We start from the raw sequence: 24,542 nt of genomic DNA on the forward strand, positions 1-24,542 counted from the left end.
AAATATTATCTGTCTATTCTCCCCCAACAACAACTACAAAAAAGAACAGTTCCTCGGAATCAGCAGAGAAAAACACACAATACCAATATTATACCAATTTTTACATAGCATAGTACTCGTACATTTGCGCACGTATGTATGTATGTTTGTATTTAAGCGATAATTTAGTAACTATTAATTATAACCGAAGTAACTTTTGCAAAATGTAAAAACCGAATTTCTTCTGCATAAGAATTAAATACAAAATAAACACAAACGCCAGGGAAATTTATGAAAGAGCGCGCCGCGCAGGCAGTAACGGGTCTGCTGGTCGAGTCAGAAGAAAGCTTTCCGAAAAGCTTCGCCAAAACACAGCTAAGTGGCTGGCGCGTGCGCAGAGCCATGGGGAGAGAGATAAAGAGTAAGAGAGAGAGAGAGAGATGGAGATGAAGCGAGCGAGAAGCACGTTCCTTTCCGTCGTATAAAAGCGTTGCGTAGGCGATACCGTCATTTCAAAAAGACCGTTGAGCGGGATAGACAGTCGTCGAAACGGAACGCACGCGTGAGTCCCGTGAAATGTCGATCGGCCCCCAGTAGGGTTCAGCTCAACGTTCAATAAAGTTTACCACACAAGTGTTCAGTTATTGATATGGCCCCAAAGCCCCTGCTAATCGTACGCCTCCTGTGCCTCGGGGCACTCCTGGGAACGGCGCACACCTCGCTGGAGTACAACCGCTACCTGGAGCAGATATTCCAAAAGTACGGCGATGGCGGGACAATCAACTTTGAGGTAACAACAACACCAATCCATCGAACTAGCCTTGTAAACGTAAAACCACAGACCAAGAGGACGGGGGGAAATATGAGCCCAGGTAAACAGAGCTGGACACGGACTCTGCCGCTTTTGGCTCTTGGCTTTGGCTAATGTTATGGCAAAAAATTAGTAAGTTTTTGTGGACCGGTCGGTCATCATGCACCAATGAGCAGCTAAACCAAAAAACGGGCACACGGTGACACTGGGCAAGGAAGGGCAGGTGCGGGATGGGATGGGGAGGGGAGGGGAAATAATAAATTAGAGTAAGTCAAATATTTGCGGGTTGTGAAAGTGAGAAACATTTATGTGTGTTGCTGTGCCGTGGCTCTGTCCGAAGACAGACGCTGGACGATTCTGTTCTTGCCAAACAAATCAACAAACAAAACACTCTCAACAGTTATAATCGCTTCTCTGCATGAGACCTGCAATCTTTATGGACGCACAACACTATCACAATTACGAGTCGCCTGCCTCTCTCTTATGGAACTCATGACAGAAACGTAGAGACTTTATTGCGGGCATTATCATAAATTTAATCAAAATCCAGACACAAACACACATTGTGATATACACTCCCGCCGAGACTTGAGCATCCAGCATGGACGTCGCACGTACCCCTGCTCTTCCTCGTACGCCCACACTCTATCCAAAACAAGATTAAAAGATTATTCCGATAAGAGCTAGTCTCCTAATGAGCGATGATAGCCAAACAGCTGACGAAACCCGTCCGAAGACCCAAGCCAAGTCCCTGTCCCTAGCCCGATCCTATGGAAATTTCGCAATGCGTTGGCGTTATGCTTATGGACTCCATAGTTATAGAGGCAACAGGTCCCCGGCAATTGGCATTACTCATGCGTAGCGCTACGCAATACGTTTTGTCCATTTAAATGTCAGGTTACTAAAATGCTTCTACGCACTCGGCATACTAACAGAGACGGGGACCCCCCGCACTCCGCCCACTGCCCATTTGAGAGGAGAGAGGTGTAGAGGAGCGGGTATTCTATTATCATTCCAAAATCCCAATTTCAATTGCATATTATGCCAAGTACTTGGCACACAAACAATTTTGCTGAATGAAAGTAAAAATAAGCTAGACGATGGATTGTTTGAGAGGCACGAGTACGGGTACGGGTAAGGGTACGGGTACGGGCAGGGGTACAGGCACGGGTACGGGTACGGGTAGGGGAGCCTCGTAACTTCATGTGTTCCATAATAAACAACAGACAGGTTCATTTGTTTGGTTTTTTAGGCGCTTTTATTGTACCAGCGCGTGTTTGGCTATTTTTTTATACGATACGATACGATCCTCATCTTCGAAAAGGAATCTCTCTCTCTCTCTCTCTCTGTCTCTCTTCGTAGCTAACTGCTTATTAAGTGCCTGATAGAACCGACAGACAGGCTACAGGGCACACGCCCCATTCCCGGCGACAGACAGCTGTCAAGGCAATTAGATACTATGAATATATATTCCCCTCACAGCCCAGGCCCACTTTCGCGACAGCAAAAATGCGGCAGCAAAACCAACAAAAGTAACAATAGACCTCTAATTAATTCCGATGTAAATATAATTGCTTGGCACGGTGACAACTAAATCAAGTAATTATCTGCGATAATACTCGTAAATTCGAACCAAAACTCATGGCAAAAGCATACCCCTCCTCCGTATAGTGAGTGCACTTTGGGAGTTTCGTGAGAAATGAAAGATGATTCACTTAATTGCGATCTTGGGAAAGTAGTCTAGGTTTCGATCTACATACGAGTATGCAAATATCTGTAAAGGGAAACTGTGGCATCATTGTGTGGATCATGAATTGACTAAGATGGATAAACAGCTGACATCTGCTGTTTGGCCTTGCTTAAATTGAATTCATTAATAAATTCTTGTTAAATATTATCCCTACAGGGTCTCGAGCATTTAATGTACAGCTTGAATCTGGGCCAGATCGAGTTCGACCCCTCGCACACCATCGCCGAGCACCGACCGCAGGGCTACTCGAATGAGACGAAAGCCAGCACAAACGGGACCTACTTTGACAAGCAGATCAGCACTAATGCCAGCACCGACGAGGATGTTCTGGATGTGCAGATATCACCAGATATCAGCAAGACCTCAAAGCACTCAGAGTCGGGGCCTGCGGTCCCAGAGTTCCTGGAAATACACGACCCCAAGCATCGGCATCCGCGGGAGAGCAGCGGTGAGTAGTAGTAGTCCAGTCTTTATCTTTATGGATCTGGATTATCACACAACCCGCATGGGTTTTTAGCCCGAGTACTCGAGTTGGCACTCCATAGATACTCGTACGGGCAGATCAAGTAAAGACAGAAGAGCCATAAACAATAAACAGTAGGATGGAAGTTCTGACAATAATTCTAGAATACCCAAGAGCACACAATGATCAGACATAGTACATATGTACATGCACACACGAGTATGTACACTTAAACGACAATAATGAGCAGTGGTATTACCTGAGAGACAGTTATAATTAAGTCGTAGAGAAATTCTTAAGCCTCAATATAAATAGAATGAACGAGGCCCGACTCTACCCGTACATATCCATATATCAATTGGCCAGTTTCCAAATGCAAGTCAGGGCGGGGCGGGGCGGGGCACGGCCAGAGGCAGGGCCAGGGGCAGCGGCATCTATGTACTCGTAATAAATTCAATTATGCTGCTATCCATCTCATTTGGATGAGAGGAAGTTCCGTCTGTAAGTGCGACCTTGCCGCATAAATTATCTGAAAACGCACGTCTATCTCTCTCTCCCCTTTTGGGCAGTGAAATGCAATCGCGAGTCGCGAATCAACAGGTACACAAAAAATCCTTGTCACCAGGGCGATGATAGCACGATAAACGACCCCTTTATGGATGCGGAAGTCGAAAACAAATTGTCGCAAAAACACAATCATGCGCATCAACAAAGAGGAACTAGCCCAAACCGTTGCTTTACGGCTGTTGATGTTTTCGTTACTGGAACGGAGATTCACCGTTAATTGAAATGTACACAATCATTAAAACGGTTCTCCCCATAAACAGTTAGCACTAAACAGTCGGGACAATTCATGTAGTGAAATGTTCCCACATGCGAATCGGGTGTCAATTGACTGTGTGATTGACTAAACAAAAGGAGAAGGCAGAGCCACGTCTGAGTGCACTTTCGACAGCTTATTTTTATAGCCGGTACCCACTCGAAGAGTTTGGGGATATACATATGTATGTACATAATTGTTTTGTGGTCGATGTGGATGCGTTTCATACCCCATAAAAACTATATAATATAAATATAAATTGCCCTTTCTGTCTGTCCGTCTAGATCTCAGATATATGGATCATTTTCAATCCGGAACAATATTAAAGCCCGAAGAAACAAATCTATTTGCCATGGCTACGAACCGCCAACCACGCGCCTACTCACTTTCTCTCTCTCTCACTCTTACTCGTGCAGTGTGCGCCCTCTGGCAGAGGGAAGCGAGATAGCAACACAGCTGGTGTTTTCGTGACAAAGATGAGAGAGGGACAGATATAGCGGATAAATGGAAACATGAAATATTTTAAATTCGAATAAAATCGATCATCTCTCAGGAAAAGGTCTAGAATAATTGAGAGAGATCGCGGTCTAAGCTGTTCATTCGTCCCTTCTGGGACAGCGATACCAACAGACAGAGAGAGAGAGAGAGAGGGAGAGAGAATGCGGTAGTCATCGGGTCTGATACCAATTCTGGCGTTTTCTTATAACTACGGTTTACCGGCTAGTGTAAATACTTATTAGTAATATATGAATTTAACAAAACAATATTCCACTCTCTCTTTAATGTCCAGTGGAGGGCAGACCTTGGCCTGCTGCCGCCTGTTTGTCACCGAAGCTTTTGCTATCCCTCATTGTGGACCACAATGACCTCCACAATAACAGTATTTACCGCAAGCTGATCAAGAAGGACTCCACCGTTCCGACGGAGACCAAACACAACTCTGATGAGGAGTACAACAACTTCATCAACTCGGTACGGATCACCCCGAGAGCATTCATGAAGCTATGTCCAGCTCTGTTGGCCCAAATCGACGGCGGAGTGTGTGCACAGCCAGCTCCACGACTGCACATTATGCAGGATAAGAACCAGAGGATTTGGGATGGTAGGTGAACTCTCGGCTGTCACATGGCTGTCCCTCAAGCGGATCATGGGCTAACCATTTCACCACTTTCAGCTTGGATATATGCCAGCATTTGTATGTTTGTGCTCTCTGCATGCGGTCTGCTTGGCATTCTCCTAGTGCCTTTAATGAAAACAGCAGCTTATCAGGAGGTTCTCAAGTTTCTGGTCTCCATAGCCGTGGGCACACTGGCTGGAGATGCGCTGATGCACTTGCTGCCTCATGCTCTCTTCAAAGAGGAGAAGCACGAGCAGGCCCTAGGCGCAGATGCTGCATCCATCGATGGGGTACACAACCACAGCAGTGAGCCTGCCCTGCTGTGTGGCTGTTCCTTCCTTGCCGCCCTGTTCATGTACATTCTGGAGAACGTACTTCCACTGCTGAAGGGTGACAAGCAGAGCCACGGGCACAGCCATGGACATGGGCACAGTCATGGCCACTCGCATGGCCAGCAGTTGGAGAAGGCGGCCCCAGAGACACCACGTGAGCTGAATGTGATGCTGCAGGAAACGAAACTGGACGCAAAGTCACCAGAGCGACCACTCACCCCTGTGGCGTTCATGGTCATCATTGGCGACGGGCTGCACAATCTCACCGATGGCATGGCCATTGGAGCCGCCTTTGCCAGTGATCCTGTAACTGGTCTGGCCACAGCATTCGCCGTCCTATGCCACGAGCTGCCGCACGAGTTGGGCGACTTTGCACTCCTTCTGCAGACGGGCGTCTCCATGAGGCGAGCCATTTACATGAACCTGGTTAGCTCGGTTCTGAGCTTTGTTGGCATGGCTGTCGGTCTGTTCATTGCCGGCATTGGAGATGGGATGACGCAGTGGATCTATGCAGCCACCGCCGGATCCTTCCTGTACATTGCCTTTGCCGATCTGGTGCCCACAATGAGTGTGGCCCACAATCCAGAGATGGCAAAGGATCCAAAGGGTATTATGATCCAGATACTCGGCATATTCCTGGGCGGACTGATCATGTTGATCATTGCCCTGAACGAACACGACCTGGAGGGACTGTTCAAGAGCTTCTAGACATTCCAGAAGACTAGTTCACAATCTCAAGCTGGCCACTGAGGAAATGCATCTGTTAATTTTGTAGATAGTAGATACTTTAAGCATCTTTGAAATCTCCTCTTGAGTGGGAGTGATCCTCTTCCCCAAGCATACCTTTTATGTAGCTTTTTAAGCCAATTACCAAATGTAAATGACTGTCGTCAGAGCAAATAGCTTAAGGATATTTTAGGGTAGTTTTAAGACGGAAAGTAAATGGAAAACGATATCCACAGTGATGATAAAGGTTCTGTTGTTGTTGTTCCGTTTTTATAACGAATAAGGCGCTCTTTAATGATTTACCTGTTAACACTTATTGAATAGCTTTATCTGTGAAAGAACTGTTTAAGATAACTGCATTTGTTGGTGCTCCTCAAAGGGTTCATGGGGCAAGCGAGCGGGGTTCTGCAAAGATCTAATGTAAGCAAGGGGACCGACGATTCTAGTTATTGAAATCTCACCAGCTTCTGTGATCGCTCCTCCAGAAAGCCATACGCAACGTGATTCAACTTAAAGCCACAAGGCAGGGCCACGCCTTGAATGCGATAGAAGGCTCCTGCTGGCCCTTCATCGGCCACCTTGTGGGCTGCCCCGACGGTGCACTTGCCCAGGAAGTGAGTGGAGGCCACCATGGGCCCACGTGAGATGTCAATGTGGTCCCCCAGGCGGTACAGAGTCACACGACCATTACTCTGTTGCGCAATACTGGGCAATTGTTCGCTTTTGTATTTCGAATCCTTGAACATCTCCTGGGCGAGCTCTTGCTGAACGTCCAAGCGCTCGATGCGCAAATCCTGGGCCGCCAGTTTGATCATTTCGGCCGAGATGGCACGCATTTCCGACTTCGTTGGCTGCCAGCTTTGGGTCTCTAGCACAATATCGTGGACAAAGCTACCCGACTTGACTGTGATAGAGATTCGTTAGATGAAAGATCGTCAGAATATAGACATTGCATTTACTGTTTGGTCCCGGGAAGCTGTGCAATTGGAGTTTCGCTTCCGCCTTAAATACACGTGTCAAAGCAGCGCCCAACATGAAGCTGCATGTACGCCAGAAAGCTCTGCAACAAAGGAATCGGGATGAGCATCATTTAACTCAATTGCGTCATATGCTTACTTGTTGACCACATGCGGTTCGGAGATATTGAAGTTAAGCAGCTGCAAGGTGCAAGACTCCTGCAGCGGCCTGTGCATATCCCACGGAACACTGCCATCGATCAGGGCCAGAGCCGAGCGTCTGCAATGTCCCTCACTCAAGTGCTGGGCACAGTTGAATGGCGTGGAAATTTGATTGTTCATCACCAGAGTCACATCCTCGGGCAGACCCAAATATCGAACCTCAATCTTGTCAATTCGCCCAATGGCTTCCCGTTGCCGGCGCTGCTCCTGTGTAAACAGTTCATTCCGGGAGGCAATCGATGCTGAACCAGCGGAGAAGTTGGCTGCAAATAAATTTGTATTTTATTCACCAAAACTACACGTCTAAATTAAATAACTCTGGCTTTTTCCGCAAGGTGTAGCATGTCACCACTGAGGCTAAAACCGCCTAGTTCAACGTGAGCGCCCGACACATCTGGCATACACTGGTATTCCTTTTAATCAATAAAAGTGCCAATATTTCACCTTTCTTACCTTTTGTTCTATACTGTTGGAGCTGCCTTAGGGCACACCAGCTTATTTTATGTAATTTTGTGGCCGACATCGTCATTTTATCGTAATAGGGTGCACACCAGTGTGACCGCGGATTTGCGTTAAAATATACCGTCCGTCCCTCAACAAAATAATAAAATATACCGTTTAATTTAAAAAATATACCATAAATATACTGACGAGTTCAAGCTCTATTATACATATTCCGCTTTTTTGATGTTCCCTGCAATATAACTTTAACCACTTGCTTTTATTGGATCTTGTCTGAAAAAAGGTTTTAGTGAAATAAGTCAAACAAAAAAGGCTTTAGCGAAATGGGTAACACAAAAAAACGAAAGAGGATGGTCGCTCATATTGTTCAATTTTTATATTCCGTTGAATAATTCTGACTAACTATAAGGGTTTTACTTTGCCCACATCATTTTAGGCCGTTGATGAATAATTTTTCTTCAAGATTGGCTAGTCCTTGCTTTTATTGTATTTTGGCGAAAACAAGGCTTAAATAAAATGGTTAAACAAAAAAAAACAGTCGCAATGTTGCTGGTATTTGAAGACATCGACTGGATAAGAGAGGTGCGCGCCAAATATAAATTTTTTGAATGTGAACGACAAGGATTTAAGTGTTGTCAACCGGGCCATTACCGATGATTCAATATCGCAATAGGGTGTCAAAAATATATATCGATTTATCGATAGGTACCAATCATATTCATGAATATGTCTAAAACATATAAATTTGAGAACAGGTCCTTATTAATTACGTTTTATATTCATATCTTCATGTAAAATGAACGTAATAGGGTATACAAAGGTCTACACGCGCATCATGTCTGCATATCTTGAATTCGTCAGTATATTTTTGGTATATTTTTAAAATGAGGCAGTATATTTTGGTATATTTCTCAGGGCTGGACGGTATATTTTATCGTGCGCGGTCACACTGCCGAGTACGATTTTTGTTTGTCATTCCGGTGAGCGAAAAAATAGGAAACCTTTTCTCAATAACGGTGATATAAAAATAAAAATACGCAATGGATTTGGATTTGGCACGCAACCTTCCACACGCTGGCTTCAACTTTGACAATTGCAAGCGGTGAGTTGAAGAACAATCCTCCGGCGTTTCTGCAATGACAAGTCTTCTTCTTGCACAGCAATGCTACACTTCTGAGTGGGGGCTTCAAGCCGCCGACCACAACTAAAACGGGCACCACCATTGTGGGCATCATTTACAAAGATGGTGTTGTCCTGGGAGCCGACACGCGCGCCACCGAGGGCCCCATTGTATCTGACAAGAACTGCGCCAAGATCCATTATCTGGCCAAGAATATATAGTAAGTGGATAGCTTGTGCTGAGTTTTACAAGCAAGCGCTTTAACAAACGACTGCATTTCAGCTGTTGTGGTGCCGGAACTGCAGCCGACACCGAAAGGACCACCGATATCATTTCGTCCCAGTTGGAGCTACACCGCCTCAGCACCGAGCGCGATGTGCGCGTAGTGGCCGCTAACACCATGCTCAAGCAAATGCTTTTCCGTTACCAGGGTCACATTAGCGCTGCCCTGGTTCTGGGCGGCGTGGACAAAACTGGACCCCACATCTATTGCATTCATCCTCATGGCAGCTCCGACAAGCTGCCCTATGCCACCATGGGGTCCGGCAGTCTAGCAGCCATGTCTGTATTCGAGAGCCGCTGGAAGCCCGACATGTCCGAGAAGGAAGCCAAGCTTCTCGTACGCGATGCAATCGCTGCCGGTATTTTCAACGATTTGGGCTCGGGCTCGAACGTTGATTTGTGCGTGATACGCAAGGACAGCGTGGAATATCTGCGCAACTACGAGCTGGCCAATAAGAAAGGTGAACGTCAGTTGGACTACCGCTTTGATATTGGCGCCACACGCGTTCTCCACTCTACCATCTCAGATATGAACATCACTGAACGTATCGAGGTGGTGCCCATGGAGACGTCCTAGGGGAGTTATTAGTTATCCTTACTTTCTCATACATTTTCTATAACTGTGGAGTGGTACAATAAAAAGAGGAGCAACGCTTCAATTTGATTCGCTCTTTTGTAGGCGGTGTCTGGGGGCATCCATAAGTGATTTTTTTATTGGACTAGCTGTGCTCATAGACAGACGCTGCTTTGGTCGATAACGAATGCAAAAAAATACAAAAAATTATACATAACTTCTATCCAGAAATGATCAATGGGACCTTTTGCTTAAAGATTAATTAATGAAGCTAATATCACATGATACAGAGGGTCAATTCCTAACAGTTGAAGGCACATTCCATCTCCTTGAACTAATTGATTAATTGGCACCAAGAATTCACTTGATTGTTCACACCTTACGCTTACCACACGCTTACACGCCCTTTCTAAAGCTAATAGAACAAAAAAGGTAAAGCTATCCTACAACTAAGCTACGACCTACAAAAAAAATTAGGGGCATTAACCATAGGGTCCTAGAACCATACAAATTCGCCGCATTTGGTGTGGGTTCCAGCAGATGCGACACAGTCAGACAGGACAGGGCCAGGTTGGTGGTGATCCTTGGGGACTGGGCATTTATCAGCGACGATATCTTCTCGGCCTCGCGCGCACACGCCTCCAGTTGGAGCCGAGTTGGTCGCTTGATGGTGCTGCTTGGCACCAGAGCCACAAATATGCCCACTTCCATTGTGAGGAAACCCGTCAGCTGGCACTCGCTAACCTGCACCAGCCCATCGAGCTGCTGGAGCACCCCATGCAGGGTGAGCAATGTGCTGCTCTGAGCTCTCAGCCCATACATGGCTCGATCGAACTGCTTCCGGGAGTAGATAATCCTGAAGGCTCCGCCCGCACAAAGTGGACAGCATGCTCCGGGCGGCACAATCAATCGACAGTTTTTGGACACTGGAGCAGGGCACTGGACTGTACGACATCGTCTGCCCATTTCGCTGGCCAGCAAACCCACCTCCCGGCAGCGACCCACGTAGTCGGTCAGCACATACTCGGCCCGGGCTGCGTAAATGCTCCGATAGGTCACCCCATTGATGCCACAGACGGGTGAGGGCGACGGTGCCGATCGACTCGACTGGCAGGCCGACCAATAGGCCACCTGGCCACTGGGATTGTCTCGCAGCAGAGCGCAGGCATTAGGGTGAGTGCGTCCCTGGGTGTCACACACCTCGCCCTGATGGTAGGACGAGCAGTTCGAGGCGGTGGCATTCACTGTAAAGGGAAAAGGAGAATTAGTCCGGACTTAGGCGCTAACTGAATCTGACTTGAGCTTACCACAGACATACTGCTGGCAGGGCCGCTGCATGCTGGCCAGGCACACCTTCCGCTTGTCCAGGCACTGGGTTCCCTGGGGACAGCTGTTGGGAGCCGCCGCCTGACAAGCATTACGGGCATTGCATGCCCCGTACACATAGTTTCCCTCTGGCATGTGGCACTTGGCGACGCACGCCGAGGGATAGGTGTTGCCATTCGAGCCGCACACCGGCACATAATGCGCCGCACAATTGCACGGAAGGCTGGTGAAGCTGGAGTCCGTGAAGCCGGGCAGGCGACACTGTTTCTTGGTGCACGTGATCTCGCCGGCGAAGCAGCTGCAGAGATTGCACTCCAGGTAGAACGATGAGCCATGCCGGAAGCTTCGCCCCCCGGGTAGAGTGCAGTGGGCGTGGCTGTAGCTGGGCAGCGGCTGGCACTGCTCTAGGTGGCCCTGAAGCCCGCAGCTGCAGACAATGTGCTCGGCGGTCAGTAGCTGACCCACATCGGACTTCGTGTGGATACTGCTCTTGCTGAGGCGGACGTACGCCCCAAAGGGCACAATCAGGCTGGAGGCCTGGCCCAGACTGCAGCCGGGAATGCAGGCGTAGCCCTGGATGCCCCTCCTCTGCAGGACACACACCTCACTGGCGTTGCACGGCTTTTTGGAGCAGGGCGAAGTCAGTCCATAGTGTCCAACCGCGTCCTGGGGCTCTGCACTGCCTTTCTTCAGATACGACCGTAGCGAAATGCATGGCAGCGGTTCCTCATCCTCCTCCGCTGAGGATTGCGGTTGGAGTCGCGAGCAAATGGCCTGAGGCCGCTTCTGTTGGCGTGTCCAGTCTAGGCACTCCTCAAGCAGCTCGTTGCAGTCCTCGCTGCAGATGCCGTTGAAGAGTCCCATCCTGGTGCAGGGCTGCAGTTGCAGGGCGCACACCAGAGCTTGCCACTTGTCCGGGGCACAGCGGGTAGTGTTCTTGATGAAAAGCTCCTGGCCGAGAACCCGAACAAAGCCGCGCTGCTGCAGCATCAGGAAATCCTCCCTGGCCGCTGCATCGTGGGCTGGGGTGCAGCTGCGGAAGAGCTCTGTCGGGCGATTGTTATAGTTCGAACAGAAGCTAAGGCCATCGCAGCCCTGCTCGCACGGGGCATCCACGCTCTCTACGCAGCGCCGCAGCTCCCGCTCGTCGGGCTGCTCCAGGCACTCGCTGTCGAAGCTGGCCCGTGTCTCCCACCAGTCGCTGGTGAAGATCTGCGTGCACAGGCGCCGGCACCTGTGGCTGCTGGCCTGCTCGCAGCACTGCCGCTTGGCTGCATCCATGCCCAGGTGGTTTGGCCCCCCCACGGCCTCAGCTGCCTTGCCCCCCAGACGTCGCTGCGACTGAAGTCCTCCACCAGCTGGAACATACAGCTTTCGAGTCACCGTCAGAAAGCACTGCCAGAAGGGCAAGTGTGGCAGTGGCGTGCCACAGCCAGCCGCCTCCAGTCGCGTGAAAATCACCTCGCTGCGCTCAATTTGGGTCACATTCTGATGGAGCAGGTTCCGACAGGTGTGGCGACAGTGCTCCTTGTTGCTATACTCACAGCACGGCAGATCTGTGGGGGATTTTCGAAGGATGAACTCATTTTCGGTGTCGTCGGGATAGCTGGGATAACTGGATTGTTCTTACATTGTTCGGCGTTGGCCAACGGCGCCATGTCCGTGTGGTTGTGAATGCACTGTACCACATCCAAGTTGCGATCCCCGCACGAGGACTCAATGTCCACATGATCCTGGCTGGCATTGGAGGGCTCAAAGACGGCCCGGCATGCCTGGAAAGAAAAGCGAGCACTTGTGATTATAGAACGCAACCCACAGCAGGAAGGGAATATGCTTCAGATCTAGATTTACTTTCTTTACAAATTACACAGATGGCAGAGCGCTTTTTTGCTATCGATATCGGCATTAACGCAATAACGCAGAATAGGCAGCGTTTATATGTACTTGCAAAAGCCAGGCTATTCCGTTATAAGAAGGCTGATTTGTATATTTTATGACACTATGTAAAACGACTGGAAAATGGAAAAAAAAGCCCATCTTCACACCATGAAAACCATCGATGTGCTCTTCCCGTATATCCAGAAGTGTCTTTATGGCCACAGTGGTCCACAAAAATATCCTATCAAATGAAAAGATTGGCCTAAACTTTAAAATCTAAAGTACTTGTTTTAAGGATAATATGCATATTTTTATTTTTCCCCTCACGCATAATTTTTACGCGCCAAAATTTTACTTTCAAATCAGCTTTTTATACCCGATACTCAAAATGAGTATTGGGGTATATTAGATTTGTGGTAAAAGTGGATGTGTGTAACGTCCAGAAGGAATCGATTCCGACCCTATAAAGTATATATATTCTTGATCAGCATCAATAGCCGAGTCGATTGAGCCCTGTCTGTCTGTCCGTCCGTCCGTCTGTCCGTCTGTCCGTCTGTCCGTCCCCTTCAGCGCCTAATGCTCAAAGACTATAAGAGCTAGAGCAACGATGTTTTGGATCCAGACTTCTGTAATATGTCACTGCTCCAAAAATATTTCAAAACTTTGCCCCGCCCACTTCCGCCCCCATAAAGGGCGAAAATCTGTGGCATCCACAATTTCGACGATACGAGAAAACTAAAAACGCAGAATCGTAGAAGATGACTATATCTTCTAGAGTGCAAAATCTGAACCAGATCGTATAATTATTACAGCCAGAATCACGAAAACAATTTCACTTTTTCTCGCTCTGTCTCACTCTAACACACAGGTTTCATGGTCGGTTTTGCCAATTGCAAAATATGAGTTCAAGGATCTCAGAACCTATAAAAGCCAGAGCAACCAAATTTGGTATCCACACTCCTGTGATATCGGACCTTGACCGTTTCCTGTCCAAATTTCGCCACACCCCCTTCCGCCCCCGAAAAGGACGAAAATCTGAGGCAACCACAAATCTCAGAGACTATTAAGGCTAGAGTAACCAAATTTGGTACACACACTCCTTTAAGATGTCACTATAAAACGTATATCTCAGAATTTCGCCCCACCCCCATCCGCCCCCACAAAGGACGAAAATCTGTTGCATCCACAATATTGCAGATTTGAGAAAACTAAAAACGCAGAATCATAGATAATGACCATATCTATCAGATTGCTGAATCTGGATCAGATCAGATAATTTTTGTAGCCAAAAGGAACAAATCAATTTGCATTGGCTACGCAGCGCCCGACGTCACGCTCAGACTGATTTTCTGTCTCTCTCGCACGCACTCTTTGTCGTGTCGTTAAATATTAGCGGCGTCTGCCGGAGGAGAGCCATACTGCCTTAGTATCGGGTATAACCGTAGAGTTGCGGTGTCCGCAGCAACTCACAACGTTCCCCCTCGTTTTTTGTGGCTTGGTTCTTTTAACGATTTTAACGAAGACATATGTATCTAAGATACCCTTTAGCAAACTCTAATGTCATAAGACTATTAACCAAAGACAATATCAATTCTAAGATTAATAAGCCCATAAATTTCAATGGTCATATGCAGAGGTTTGTGGAATCGAAGATATATGTATGTACGCCCTGAAGATATAGTAGAAAGCGCTTGCATGTGTGAGTGCGCACAGAACATGCAAGTACGTAAATGTATGCAGACTTTTTTCCGTGAAAATTTAAATTTTGTTTCCTAAAAACTTTAGTATATATCTTTTTTTTAATTGTTTTTTTTCTGAAATAATGATAACTGTAAGTGTTCTAAATAATGGCATACCAACTTTTTTAATTTTCATTGCGAAACCCCGAAATATTGGAAAATTGTTGCTGTATGTTGACTTTTTTCCTTGACTGTACATGTTGGCCGATTTCCGATTTCCATAGGCTTATGAAATTTATTTTTCTTCGAAAATAGTTTGGCGATTGACTGGTTGTATAATAAAATAATTATATTCTGGGTGTTGTTGGCAAATTGTTTGCTGTGTTTTCACATATGTATGTATCCATAATGATATCATACAAGGTGGTAGCGGACCGCTCCCGCAATGCGCTCTCTTTTCGGGCCCTTTTTTGCACAGTACAACAGCAAACTTCGTTCTTCTTTCTCTCTCTCTCATAAGACATGGCGTCAAAGCGCTCTCCGTAGTGCTGAGCGTAACAAAAGACCCGAAAGAGAGCTAGCGGAGAGTTGTACTTGAAAATCCTTTGCTTATTCACACTTCAAAAGCTGAATACTCTAATGATAGCTATTCAAATGTGAAGATATGTATGAATTATATCATATTATGTATTTTTACAAATTTAAATCCACTATTTTATATAAAAGATATAAGAAATAAGAGTTTTTGATATTAGGGGCAAGCGCGTTCATTAGGTGTCATAGTCCCTAAAAATTCTTAAATGAAGGGTATATTTCGACTGTGCGCGGGAAAAACGCCTTTGCCTAAACTCTTTGAGAGCCGAATATGTATAATAAATTGCATCTCTGTAGTCATCAAATCATAGACAAGTTTGTAGATGGTCTGCTTGTACCAGATTTGGCAATGAAGGTGTGCTTTTGCTACCAGAATCTCACCTGAAGACACTCGGAGGTGCGCGCCTGGCCACAGCACCGATCGGCCGCATCCTGGCGCTCCAGACAGTCGTACAGCATCTGTTCATCGCTGCGCCTGCAGGTGTGGACCGGGGCTTGGTTCGCCGAGGCGCAGACATTGCGACAATGTTGCAGAACACCAAACTGGCAGCAACGCCTGCCCGACCAGTCGGCACCGCGGGTGACCGCTGCGGAGAGGAGAGTGGAGAGAGTCCAGCAAATGAGAATTGATTGTCCGAGTGGATTTCCTGCACATTACCCCGCTTACCCTCGAACGTTTGGTTGATGCAAGTCCAGAACTCCACCTGATGCAGTTGACAATACTTCCGCAGCTCCTCACGACCGTCGCCAGCGCCGCCCGTGGCAAACTCCACCAATGATAGCTGGAAAGGTATCCATGCACAAATGGTATTAGATACTCGTTGCCGATAAATACCCAATCTCAGGTTAGTCGAATCGAAGCCTAATCACTGGTTGGGCTCTCTCAACCCGCAACCTGTTGGGTATCTGCTTCAAGTGCTCACTGTAGTCCCAGCGGGACCTTAATGAGGGGATATCAGGGGTTGCCGATGGGGACGGGAACGGGGAAGGGGAAGGGGACGGAGACCAAAACATGCAGGTTGCAGTTTTATTTTTTGGCGTATTATGTTACATTTCTGAATGCTGTTCTGTTCCTGACACCATCATAAATAACATTTTCTGCTTTACTTCTCTCTGCCTCTTCCTCTCTATCTCGCTCTTCCCCTCCTTTCTATCGATAAAGAAGAGGAGGCCCAGGAAACTTCAATAACACATTTTCAGGCCCAGACCCAGGCCCAGGCTCGGCTCGAGGCTCGCGTATCTGCCGCAGTAATCTGAGTAAAGCGATGTCTATTCAAGATACTTGTACTTGGTCTCCCTTGTCCCCAGAACTTGTCTGGATATCTTCAGCGTGGTGGCATTCCTTCCCATAAATTTAAATTAACATAAGCAGGAGCGTAGTTACGGCTTAGTGCATCGGGGACTATCTGCATTTGTAGTTCCTGCCAGCAGTTTCACAGGCACAAGTTTTATTTACCCCTTTGGACCACACCCCTGCGGAATACGCACATCCAGGGCTGTTGCAGTTCTGTTAATGAAGTGTCCATGGCCGTGTCACGCACTCCCACACTCAAGCAAGGCAGAGACTTGTTCACTTGTTCTGGCCAGGATGGCCTGCCCACCTTGCCAGCTCCATCAAGATAGACGCAGACACAGACCTTCCTGACAATTGTTCCCCTCGGGCCACAAAAAACCATTTTGTCAATAATAAAATGGGCGTAAATTTGCACTTATCGGCAGAAGAGAGGAGAGGAGATCTGATCTGATCTGATCTCCCATCTCGGCCCGACTTTTCACACGTTTTGCAACAGCTTGTTGTGTGTGTGGGGGGGGGGGGGGATTCGGATATCAATTGGGTCTCCTATTTCCCGACGCCTACTTGAAAGATCTCGTCTCTTTATAGTCTCTTCCACACAAAAAAAGCAATTCAAAAGTAAATGGGAAATACCCGCCTAGGCCACTGCCTGTGCCTGGGCCAATGGGGGAACCAGTTTGCTTTGTCTTACTTCGGCATTATCCTGTTTTGTGGATGTCACTTTGTCAGTTTCAATTTGGGCAAAAGATTTAATGCCTTAATTTGCATTTCTAAGTGAAAATGGAAAATGGAAAACAAAAATGGAGAAACCCCGGCACGGCGCCCACTTTCAATTGAGAAAACTAATTGGTTTTGGGGGGAAAATTGTTATGATTACAAAGTTAAATGATGCCATTGATTTGATTGCGGGCTTTTGTCGGGGCTAGGAGCAGGCTACCGAGACACACGCAGACCCAGACCCAGACTCAGACACAGAGACCCGTTGGGGGGCATGGAGTATTGGCTCACACAGACAACAAATTGATTTTTGCCCGGGCCCGGGCTCAAGTTTTATGAATGACTTTGAGTGGCAAACTGGTTGTTCTGGCTCTGGCTCTGGCTGTGGCTCTGGATCTGGCTCTTGTCTGGGCTTGGTCTTTGAGCTGCAATTACCTGTTTGCCAGTTTATGCTAATTAACAATGCAATTTGTGTGTGTGGATTTTGTCGAGCTCTACTATGGCCTGCGATGGTAGCCTGAATTTTCCTTTTTGGCACAAGGCTCTCATTCACCGAACGCCAAACACCGAACACCAAACACCGAACAACGCACGGCGGATATGGCATTCAAAGTTCTTTTGAACAGTCGTTAAACCTGTCATAATAATTCTCGTCGACTGACTGAGCCACCATCACGCTTATGGAATTCTAAATTCATATTGTTTAGTATGCACCTCTCGCAGAAGCAGCCACAGAGAGCGAGCGAGAGAGGAGTGTGGAGTGTGGCACATACCAGGAAATGTGCCGAGCAGTAGTTTTCCCTCTTATCGGATGGTTCAATCTGAATCTGAACGGCTGTCCACTGTGCTCGTTCTTAGATCGCAAGTTACCTGGATGGCGTTTAATATTTATGACGGACATATCGTTTCCCTTTGGGTAGATTTTCCATTAGGTTTGGTTTGGCCAAGACCACGTTTGGCGCCGCAATGGGGTGTACAGAAAAAAAGAATATAATCTGATATGCATATTTACAATATATGTTCATATATTCATAATTTTCTTGTTCCTTAAAAAAGTAATACAGCTTTATCTATATATCGATATCCCAATCTACGAATTAAGTCTGTACGATATGTATGTACGATGTGTACGGATATCCCGGACAACAAAACCAGAAACAGCATTCATAAGTATTTATGATATATGTATGTATGATTAACTTCGAGATACGAGCATCTTCCCGTCGCGATGCTTCCCATACTTACATTTTCGCAAGCTGTGCGACATGAGCCAAAGACCTGATTGCAACATGTGAAGATATCTGGAGGGGGCAAAAAGAGAGAGATATTAAAAAAGAGGGGCAGGAAAACAAGCAGTTAAGTAAGCAAAGTGCAGCATATCAAGGTTTAATGGCTTGGCTCACGCATTTTGACACCACTCAGTAAATTTAAATTTAAGTAAATGCCACAGAAAAGCAGCAAGAGCTCTGCTTGATGTGCGATTCCCGATGGCCACATGTGAATCTGTTGCCCGCAGACACTCGTACACAATTCCTTGAGCGAAAGTCCCACAACAACACTGCAATGGAGGGGTCTCTGGGACAGGGTGATTCTGCTCCTCCCTAATTAGGTGGATCGTATCCAGCTAATCTATGCTCTCCATGCACGGTGACTGATCACTTGTTAAGCACTTATTGCCTTTCTCTGCCCGTCTCCGCCTCCTCCTCTGCGGTTTATTTTGAGGATTGTTCATTGGCTGCTGAACTTTTCTTGGCAATACAAAGGTGGCGAATGGTGAATGGGCAGATATGGACAGCAGATATGGCAGCGTGACACGCAGATACTCGACGATACTCGCAGATAAAAGCTGATCTGACCTAGCCTCTGATGATTTCTAATTACTTCCTTCACATTTCCAGATTTCCCTACAGAATTGGGAGACTGTTCTGATAGCACTTGCTTTATTAATTCATCGTGAGACTATCGAATGCTTGGTGATTGGGCCAAGTAAGTATGATCTGTTACAGATACGCTCTTTTAGAAGGCAAACATAGCCCAAAAAAAAACATTATCAAGGTCTAATGATTGTGATAACCTGGGATCATGTGGGGATCGCACTCTCGTTCTGATCTCGTTCTGATTCCTCCCATCCCTAGTTGTTACCGCTTGGCATACCCAACATGTGCGACACATGTCCCATGTCCCCGGAGCGAGTCGAGTGACAGTTGGCGTTGGCTGGCCGAAGGGCGGGTTCAAAGAGTTCTGTTGAGTGCGTGAAAAATTTCGTTTTTGTCACTTGGAGCAGGAACTGAACTGGAGGGGAAGTGGAAGGGGGGAAGGGCTGGGGAGGGGGCTACTGAACTTCAGAGAAGATCAAAAGCAATGCTCATTAATTAAGTGTGCAATTGCGAAGGGAGCACGAGGAGGCCTAGGCGGAGGCGGAGGAGGCGAGAAAATGCTAAGATTTCCTCATCTCTTGCCTGAGAACTCACCTATTTTTGGCCCAGTCATTTCTTTTCGGCCCAGCAAAGCAAGTCGGAATATTCTCTTTTGGGTTTTCTGTGACTAATTTTAGCGGAAATTTACTTTGATGTCTGCCGAAATAAATTTGGCTGTGGGGACGGACCTATGAACATTGATTTGGGGAATCAAATGCAAATTTTCTGCTGGCCAACTGTGACAAATGTCTTGGAAAATGTCTTCTTGATTTGCCGGGCGGGCGTCTTGCCTCTTAATTCTTTTTTTTTTGTTTGCACACATTTTATATAGTGTTTATTTATAAAACTGTTAATGTTTTCATTTATGTTTGGCTACTCTCCGAATAATGTGTCGTAGTGAGTAGTGAGTGCTATTTATACGATTTTAGTTGCAAAGTTGCGCAGTCTTCTGGCTCCGACTCTGCCTCGATTGTGGCCAATGATCTAAGTTGCCTGCCAACCCACCAGCAGGGAGGGGGGAATGGGGTGGGCATCTGCGGTGTATCTATAAATACAGAAGTCGTCTCAATAGCACTCGGTTTCCGAGAGTCTACAAGTCAAATGTCACAGCTGATTTGTCTTGGACAGAGTGCTTTGGCATTTTCTAGCAGTGCTACCACTGTTGGGCCGCATCAAAGGATTGACCACCCATCCTGGGTGGTACTGGCTACGCACTCTCGTAGCTTATTGTTTTACGAGTATCTACAACTTTTTATGAGCGCCTCGATCGAATCCAAATAAACCATCAAAGTGAATTGCCTTCATTACTTGGTATTTGTATGCAAAGCATTTGAAATCGCACCGCACAGTCATTTCGGATGCAAGGCACAGCCCCATCACTGGCGGCGAAAGAATTTCCTTTTCGCAAAAGGCGACAATCGGCTCGGCCCCAAGTAGCGACGCGCATGCATCCACATATGAGAGGCCATTAAATTTCATTGGAAATCTAACACATTTATCATACGCTGACACCCACAGACAGCTCTCCCGAAGATACACACATATGTGTAGTATTTGCCATAATTCACTCCGGCTTGGAGTTAATGAAACAGCCAGGGCAGGATGGGGGCAGGATGGGGGCAGGATGGGGCAGCTCCAGAATCTGAAGTATCTGTTTGGCTTGGACGTGGACCGTATGCTGGCGCCATCAGACTCGCAGCTTGGCAGCAATTTATACAAATTTTGAGCACAGTTTCAATTTAGATATTCGTTCGTTCAAGCACGCACTCATGCCGATTCATGCTCGTACCCAGATGCACAGATCCAGTAGTGCGAGTAGCATCATCATCATCACTTTCAATTAAAACATTTCGTTCGCGCTCAAAAGAAATTATTGCTGTTGATTAAGTGTCGGGCCTGCAGAGGATGTCGATGTCGATGTGGACATGGGCTGTGGGCTGTGGGCTGTGTGGTGTGGGGGGAGTGTGGTGCGGAGTGTGTTTCCATTTGCATGCAAATCAAAGTGGGAGGGGCAGTGTGTGCATTTGTCTAGATAGATGACCATCCCTAAACGAGTATACGCTGGTTCGCATGAGAGTAGAACCCACTATGTACGTACATATATTTTAATCCCCAAACCCATTTGTCAATTCACACAATTTGCAGTCTGATTATAAGCGGCTGCTTTTGATCTGCCCCAAAAGGTCACTGGGCTGTGACTCAGGCCAGACTCAGAGCCCGCCGTGATAAGACTTACCATGTGCCTCTCCATCGCCATGGGCTCGCACTGCGTGCACGGCCACCGTCTCCGAGCTATCGAGTGCCTCGCTGGTGCCCGCATCCGCATCCGCGTCCAGATCCAGCCAGTCGTAGTCCTCCGAGTCCGTGCTGGCCTTCTTTTTGGTGCTTCCGGTGGCCAGGAGTCTTTGCTGGTCGACTGAGGCGTTGCTCTTGTTGCGGCGCCGCACCTGCCGCTCTGAGGCGTGCGGGTGATCTTTCTTGGCGCTCTGGTTCTCCTCCAGCTGGCGCACGGCGCTGGCCAGACTGAGGGACAACAGGAGGAGGAGCGGCACCAGCCACTGCCAGCCACTCGGGCGCATCTTGATCGTTTTCGTTTTTTCTTCAGTTCACTGATTTATGTTGTTTTTTTATAAGTATTTTTCTTGTTGTGGATTATGTAGAGTGCATTTTGTGCGCTGGCACCACTTCTGATAAGTCGATCAGTCGAAGAGAAATGAGTGTGTCCGTCCACCAATACATACATATGTACATATGTGTTTTTCTTGGCTCATCTACATGTCCGAATGGCATGGCATCCGTGCGATAAGAAAATTCCTATGCCCTCGTATTATCCAGGAGACAGCACAAGGACTTTAAATTTAAATATATACACACATATGCGTTTTAATCTTTGGAAATGGCTTAGTTTTTTGACCTCCACTGTTCACACACACACATGCACATAATCGTTTAGACATGCCTGTATGTGTGCACAGTGGGGATCAGCTCTAGAGATAGTGAATCAAATACTCGTAAAAACGAAAAAATGAAAACCAAAACCGATTAAATTTAATGCTTTTTCCTCCACAAGGGACTCTATTGATTGGGAGTTCCAACTACAGATCGGCCGGAATATACATATAATTGCTGGTGTCTGTGCAAGTATTTTGAGCACGCCTTCGCCTCCGCCACCGCCACTGCCACTTGTCCACACGCTGTCACACAGTAATTAAGCCAATTGACCTCGCCAGGCTCTGTCCGTCGGTCCGTCCGTCAGTCCCTCCACCGTTTGGCCAAGTCTTTCAGCGGCAGCGACAACATTTTATTAAAAGTGAAAAATATAAATAAATAATATCAAAAGCAGTGGCAGTGGCAGTGGCAGAGGCAGAGGCGGCGGTTGACAAAGTGCCGCAAACGGAGGGGAACACTAATGATGGGACTCGGTCGGGGATACTTGAAGCCCTCTTGCCTCTCGCCTCTCGCCCCCGCCTCTCTGACACTCTTCTGTGTGCTTGTGTCAAAGCGCATAGCTAAGCAAGGAAGGAAGGTACAGAGGCAGCGCCAGATGCAGAGACAGTAAGCGTAAGCGGGCACAGCTGCGGTCAAGATAATAGCCACCTCCAGCGTACATTTTAGCCGCTTAGTGGATCACTGGCATCGCTTTGTGAGTTTTCTTAATAGTCCACAGAATGCGCGGATATGGTAAACTAAAGACTATTTGTATATATTATCCAAGCAGAATGTTTTGATTGAAGTAATACCAAAATTGCGCAAGGATCATCAGAACACACAGCCAAGTCGGTTTCGGTTCATTGTCATCTGATTGGGTAATTGAAAGGAACGTGTTGGGAGGAGACTTGAAGCTTGACTGAAAGTACTATTATTTTGGCCGCAACTGTAAGTAATAGTCTGAGGGTGGTGGGCGGGCTATCAGCGTTGAGCGGTAGCTCCGCTTTGATGTCTTTCTAATTGCATATTTTACAGAGCAAAGGAGTCGAGCGCACACTCACACACAGATGCACATCAAGAGAACAAGGGGGGCCGGCACACACAGAGCAGTTATCCTGCGAAAGGAAAGTGGAGCTATTTGATGTGATGTGGAGTCTCAGTCAAGCCTCCCCCTCACACGTCCTCTCAGAGCCTTGCCGCAAAGACGTTGTCTGCTAAAGTGGACTAGGACCTAGGCACGTCACTCCCACCGCCAACGCTCTGTCGTCAGACGAAACACAAAAGCGGCGGCTTGTTCAAAAACTAGACAAATATTAACTCATATGCAGCTTGAGGTTGAGAGCCGCCTTTGTCGCTCCCAGCATGACAGTGTGTGATTCCGTTTTGATTGCAGTTTGAGCACAATGCATTTGCAGAACACCACAAATGGCGCTACTTTTGTTATCATCCAGAGGAATCATCCAAGGAGTCGAACCAGTGCACAACTTTAATACCACAAATTATTATTTATTCACTTATTCTGTTTACCGAATTCACTGAGCCTCCGCTCGACTTTTATCCACAGTAATTAGACTGGTCTGATCGTCACTAATTTTAAAAGTTTCCATATATAAAATTTGTGTTTTGAAAAAAAAAACGCCCGCCGCCTTCAGCTGCTTCCGCACGAGTCAACCGTTAAAATCAGAATCGAGTCCGGTGTGGCCACGGAATAATGGATAAGAGATACGGTCTGACCCTCAGAAATATACCGAAACATACCGTCACGTTTTCAAAGTATACAGTAAATATACCAATGAAAATCAGATTCCTCAATTTTTATATTCAGTCTAATGTTTCTTGTTAACTAGGATCTTCAGTGCTAAATATATAATTTTATCCGATTGATGGACCAATTTTCTACAAGAGAGGTCCATTTTTAGGACTCCTTTTATTGGATTGCCTATTAAACAAAGGTTTAAACAAAGAAGGTCAACAAAAATGTAACTTTATTTTACATGGAAACTACACGGTAATTACACACTTGCTACATATTATAACAAAATTATGGAGTATCGACCTTCGTATACCCTATTTCGTTTAATTAATGTTCGAATTCTGTTTTCCAAGCTACTTTGAAACTTAAGTGACATGGTTTTTATATATTCACGAATTTAATTAGATGCCTCTATACATATCTCGATCCTCATACATATTCTTGGTATTAGTAAACAGCAAAATTTCGTTAAGATAGCTTTAAAGTTTAGAAACTATTATTGCATATCTACAAACTATAAAAATCGGTCATTCATTGGACCTTGGATGACATACAAATGAGGAAATCATCAATCCCCTTTGGCCTATCATACCATGGAAGGAAGTTTATAAAATTTCCCCTCTGGGAAATTGCTTTGGAAAAAGGAGGTTTGGACAACAGGCAAAACGACACAAAAAATGAAATACAGGCCAGGTAAAAAATTTTGTAAAATAATCACGTAGCGTACATAGTAAAATGTAAAATGTTGCGTAACTTTTCGAAATTTCCGAAAATGTTGCGAAGCGCCACTGTGCCATGTTGCTACAACACTACCACATAGTAAATAGATATGTGCAAGTTTGC

The 24,542-nt window shown here is 46.5% G+C and overlaps 4 protein-coding genes across 4 annotated transcripts; 2 read left to right on the top strand and 2 right to left on the bottom strand.

The window, feature by feature from the left end:
* Nucleotides 1–507: 507 nt before the first annotated feature.
* LOC6597002 (zinc transporter ZIP6) lies at nucleotides 508–6,347 on the top strand. The gene is made up of 4 exons (XM_002022213.2): nucleotides 508–769; nucleotides 2,697–2,988; nucleotides 4,614–4,925; nucleotides 4,998–6,347. Exons 1-4 carry the CDS (start codon nucleotides 629–631, stop codon nucleotides 5,978–5,980), a joined length of 1,728 nt encoding a protein of 575 aa, XP_002022249.1. The 5' UTR covers nucleotides 508–628; the 3' UTR covers nucleotides 5,981–6,347.
* Nucleotides 6,252–7,718, bottom strand: LOC6597001 (39S ribosomal protein L39, mitochondrial). The gene is made up of 5 exons (XM_002022212.2): nucleotides 7,630–7,718; nucleotides 7,115–7,439; nucleotides 6,958–7,058; nucleotides 6,460–6,902; nucleotides 6,252–6,403 (listed from the first exon to the last, which is right to left on the bottom strand). Exons 1-5 carry the CDS (start codon nucleotides 7,703–7,705, stop codon nucleotides 6,344–6,346), a joined length of 1,005 nt encoding a protein of 334 aa, XP_002022248.1. The 5' UTR covers nucleotides 7,706–7,718; the 3' UTR covers nucleotides 6,252–6,343.
* Nucleotides 7,719–8,618: 900 nt separating this feature from the next.
* On the top strand, nucleotides 8,619–9,699 carry LOC6597000 (proteasome subunit beta type-7). Its single transcript, XM_002022211.2, has 3 exons — nucleotides 8,619–8,740; nucleotides 8,799–8,978; nucleotides 9,041–9,699. The coding sequence occupies exons 1-3, from the start codon at nucleotides 8,679–8,681 to the stop codon at nucleotides 9,615–9,617; spliced, it is 819 nt and encodes a 272-aa protein (XP_002022247.1). The 5' UTR covers nucleotides 8,619–8,678; the 3' UTR covers nucleotides 9,618–9,699.
* LOC6596998 (reversion-inducing cysteine-rich protein with Kazal motifs) lies at nucleotides 9,695–23,577 on the bottom strand. Its single transcript, XM_002022209.2, has 8 exons — nucleotides 23,474–23,577; nucleotides 21,255–21,868; nucleotides 18,348–18,403; nucleotides 15,759–15,873; nucleotides 15,473–15,678; nucleotides 12,571–12,712; nucleotides 10,922–12,496; nucleotides 9,695–10,858 (listed from the first exon to the last, which is right to left on the bottom strand). Exons 2-8 carry the CDS (start codon nucleotides 21,595–21,597, stop codon nucleotides 10,053–10,055), a joined length of 3,243 nt encoding a protein of 1,080 aa, XP_002022245.2. The 5' UTR covers nucleotides 21,598–21,868; nucleotides 23,474–23,577; the 3' UTR covers nucleotides 9,695–10,052.
* Nucleotides 23,578–24,542: the final 965 nt, after the last annotated feature.

The sequence above is a fragment of the Drosophila persimilis genome, unplaced genomic scaffold (genome assembly GCF_003286085.1).
Source record: "Drosophila persimilis strain 14011-0111.01,24,50 unplaced genomic scaffold, DperRS2 tig00000431-arrow-pilon, whole genome shotgun sequence".
Lineage (NCBI taxonomy): Eukaryota > Metazoa > Arthropoda > Insecta > Diptera > Drosophilidae > Drosophila > Drosophila persimilis.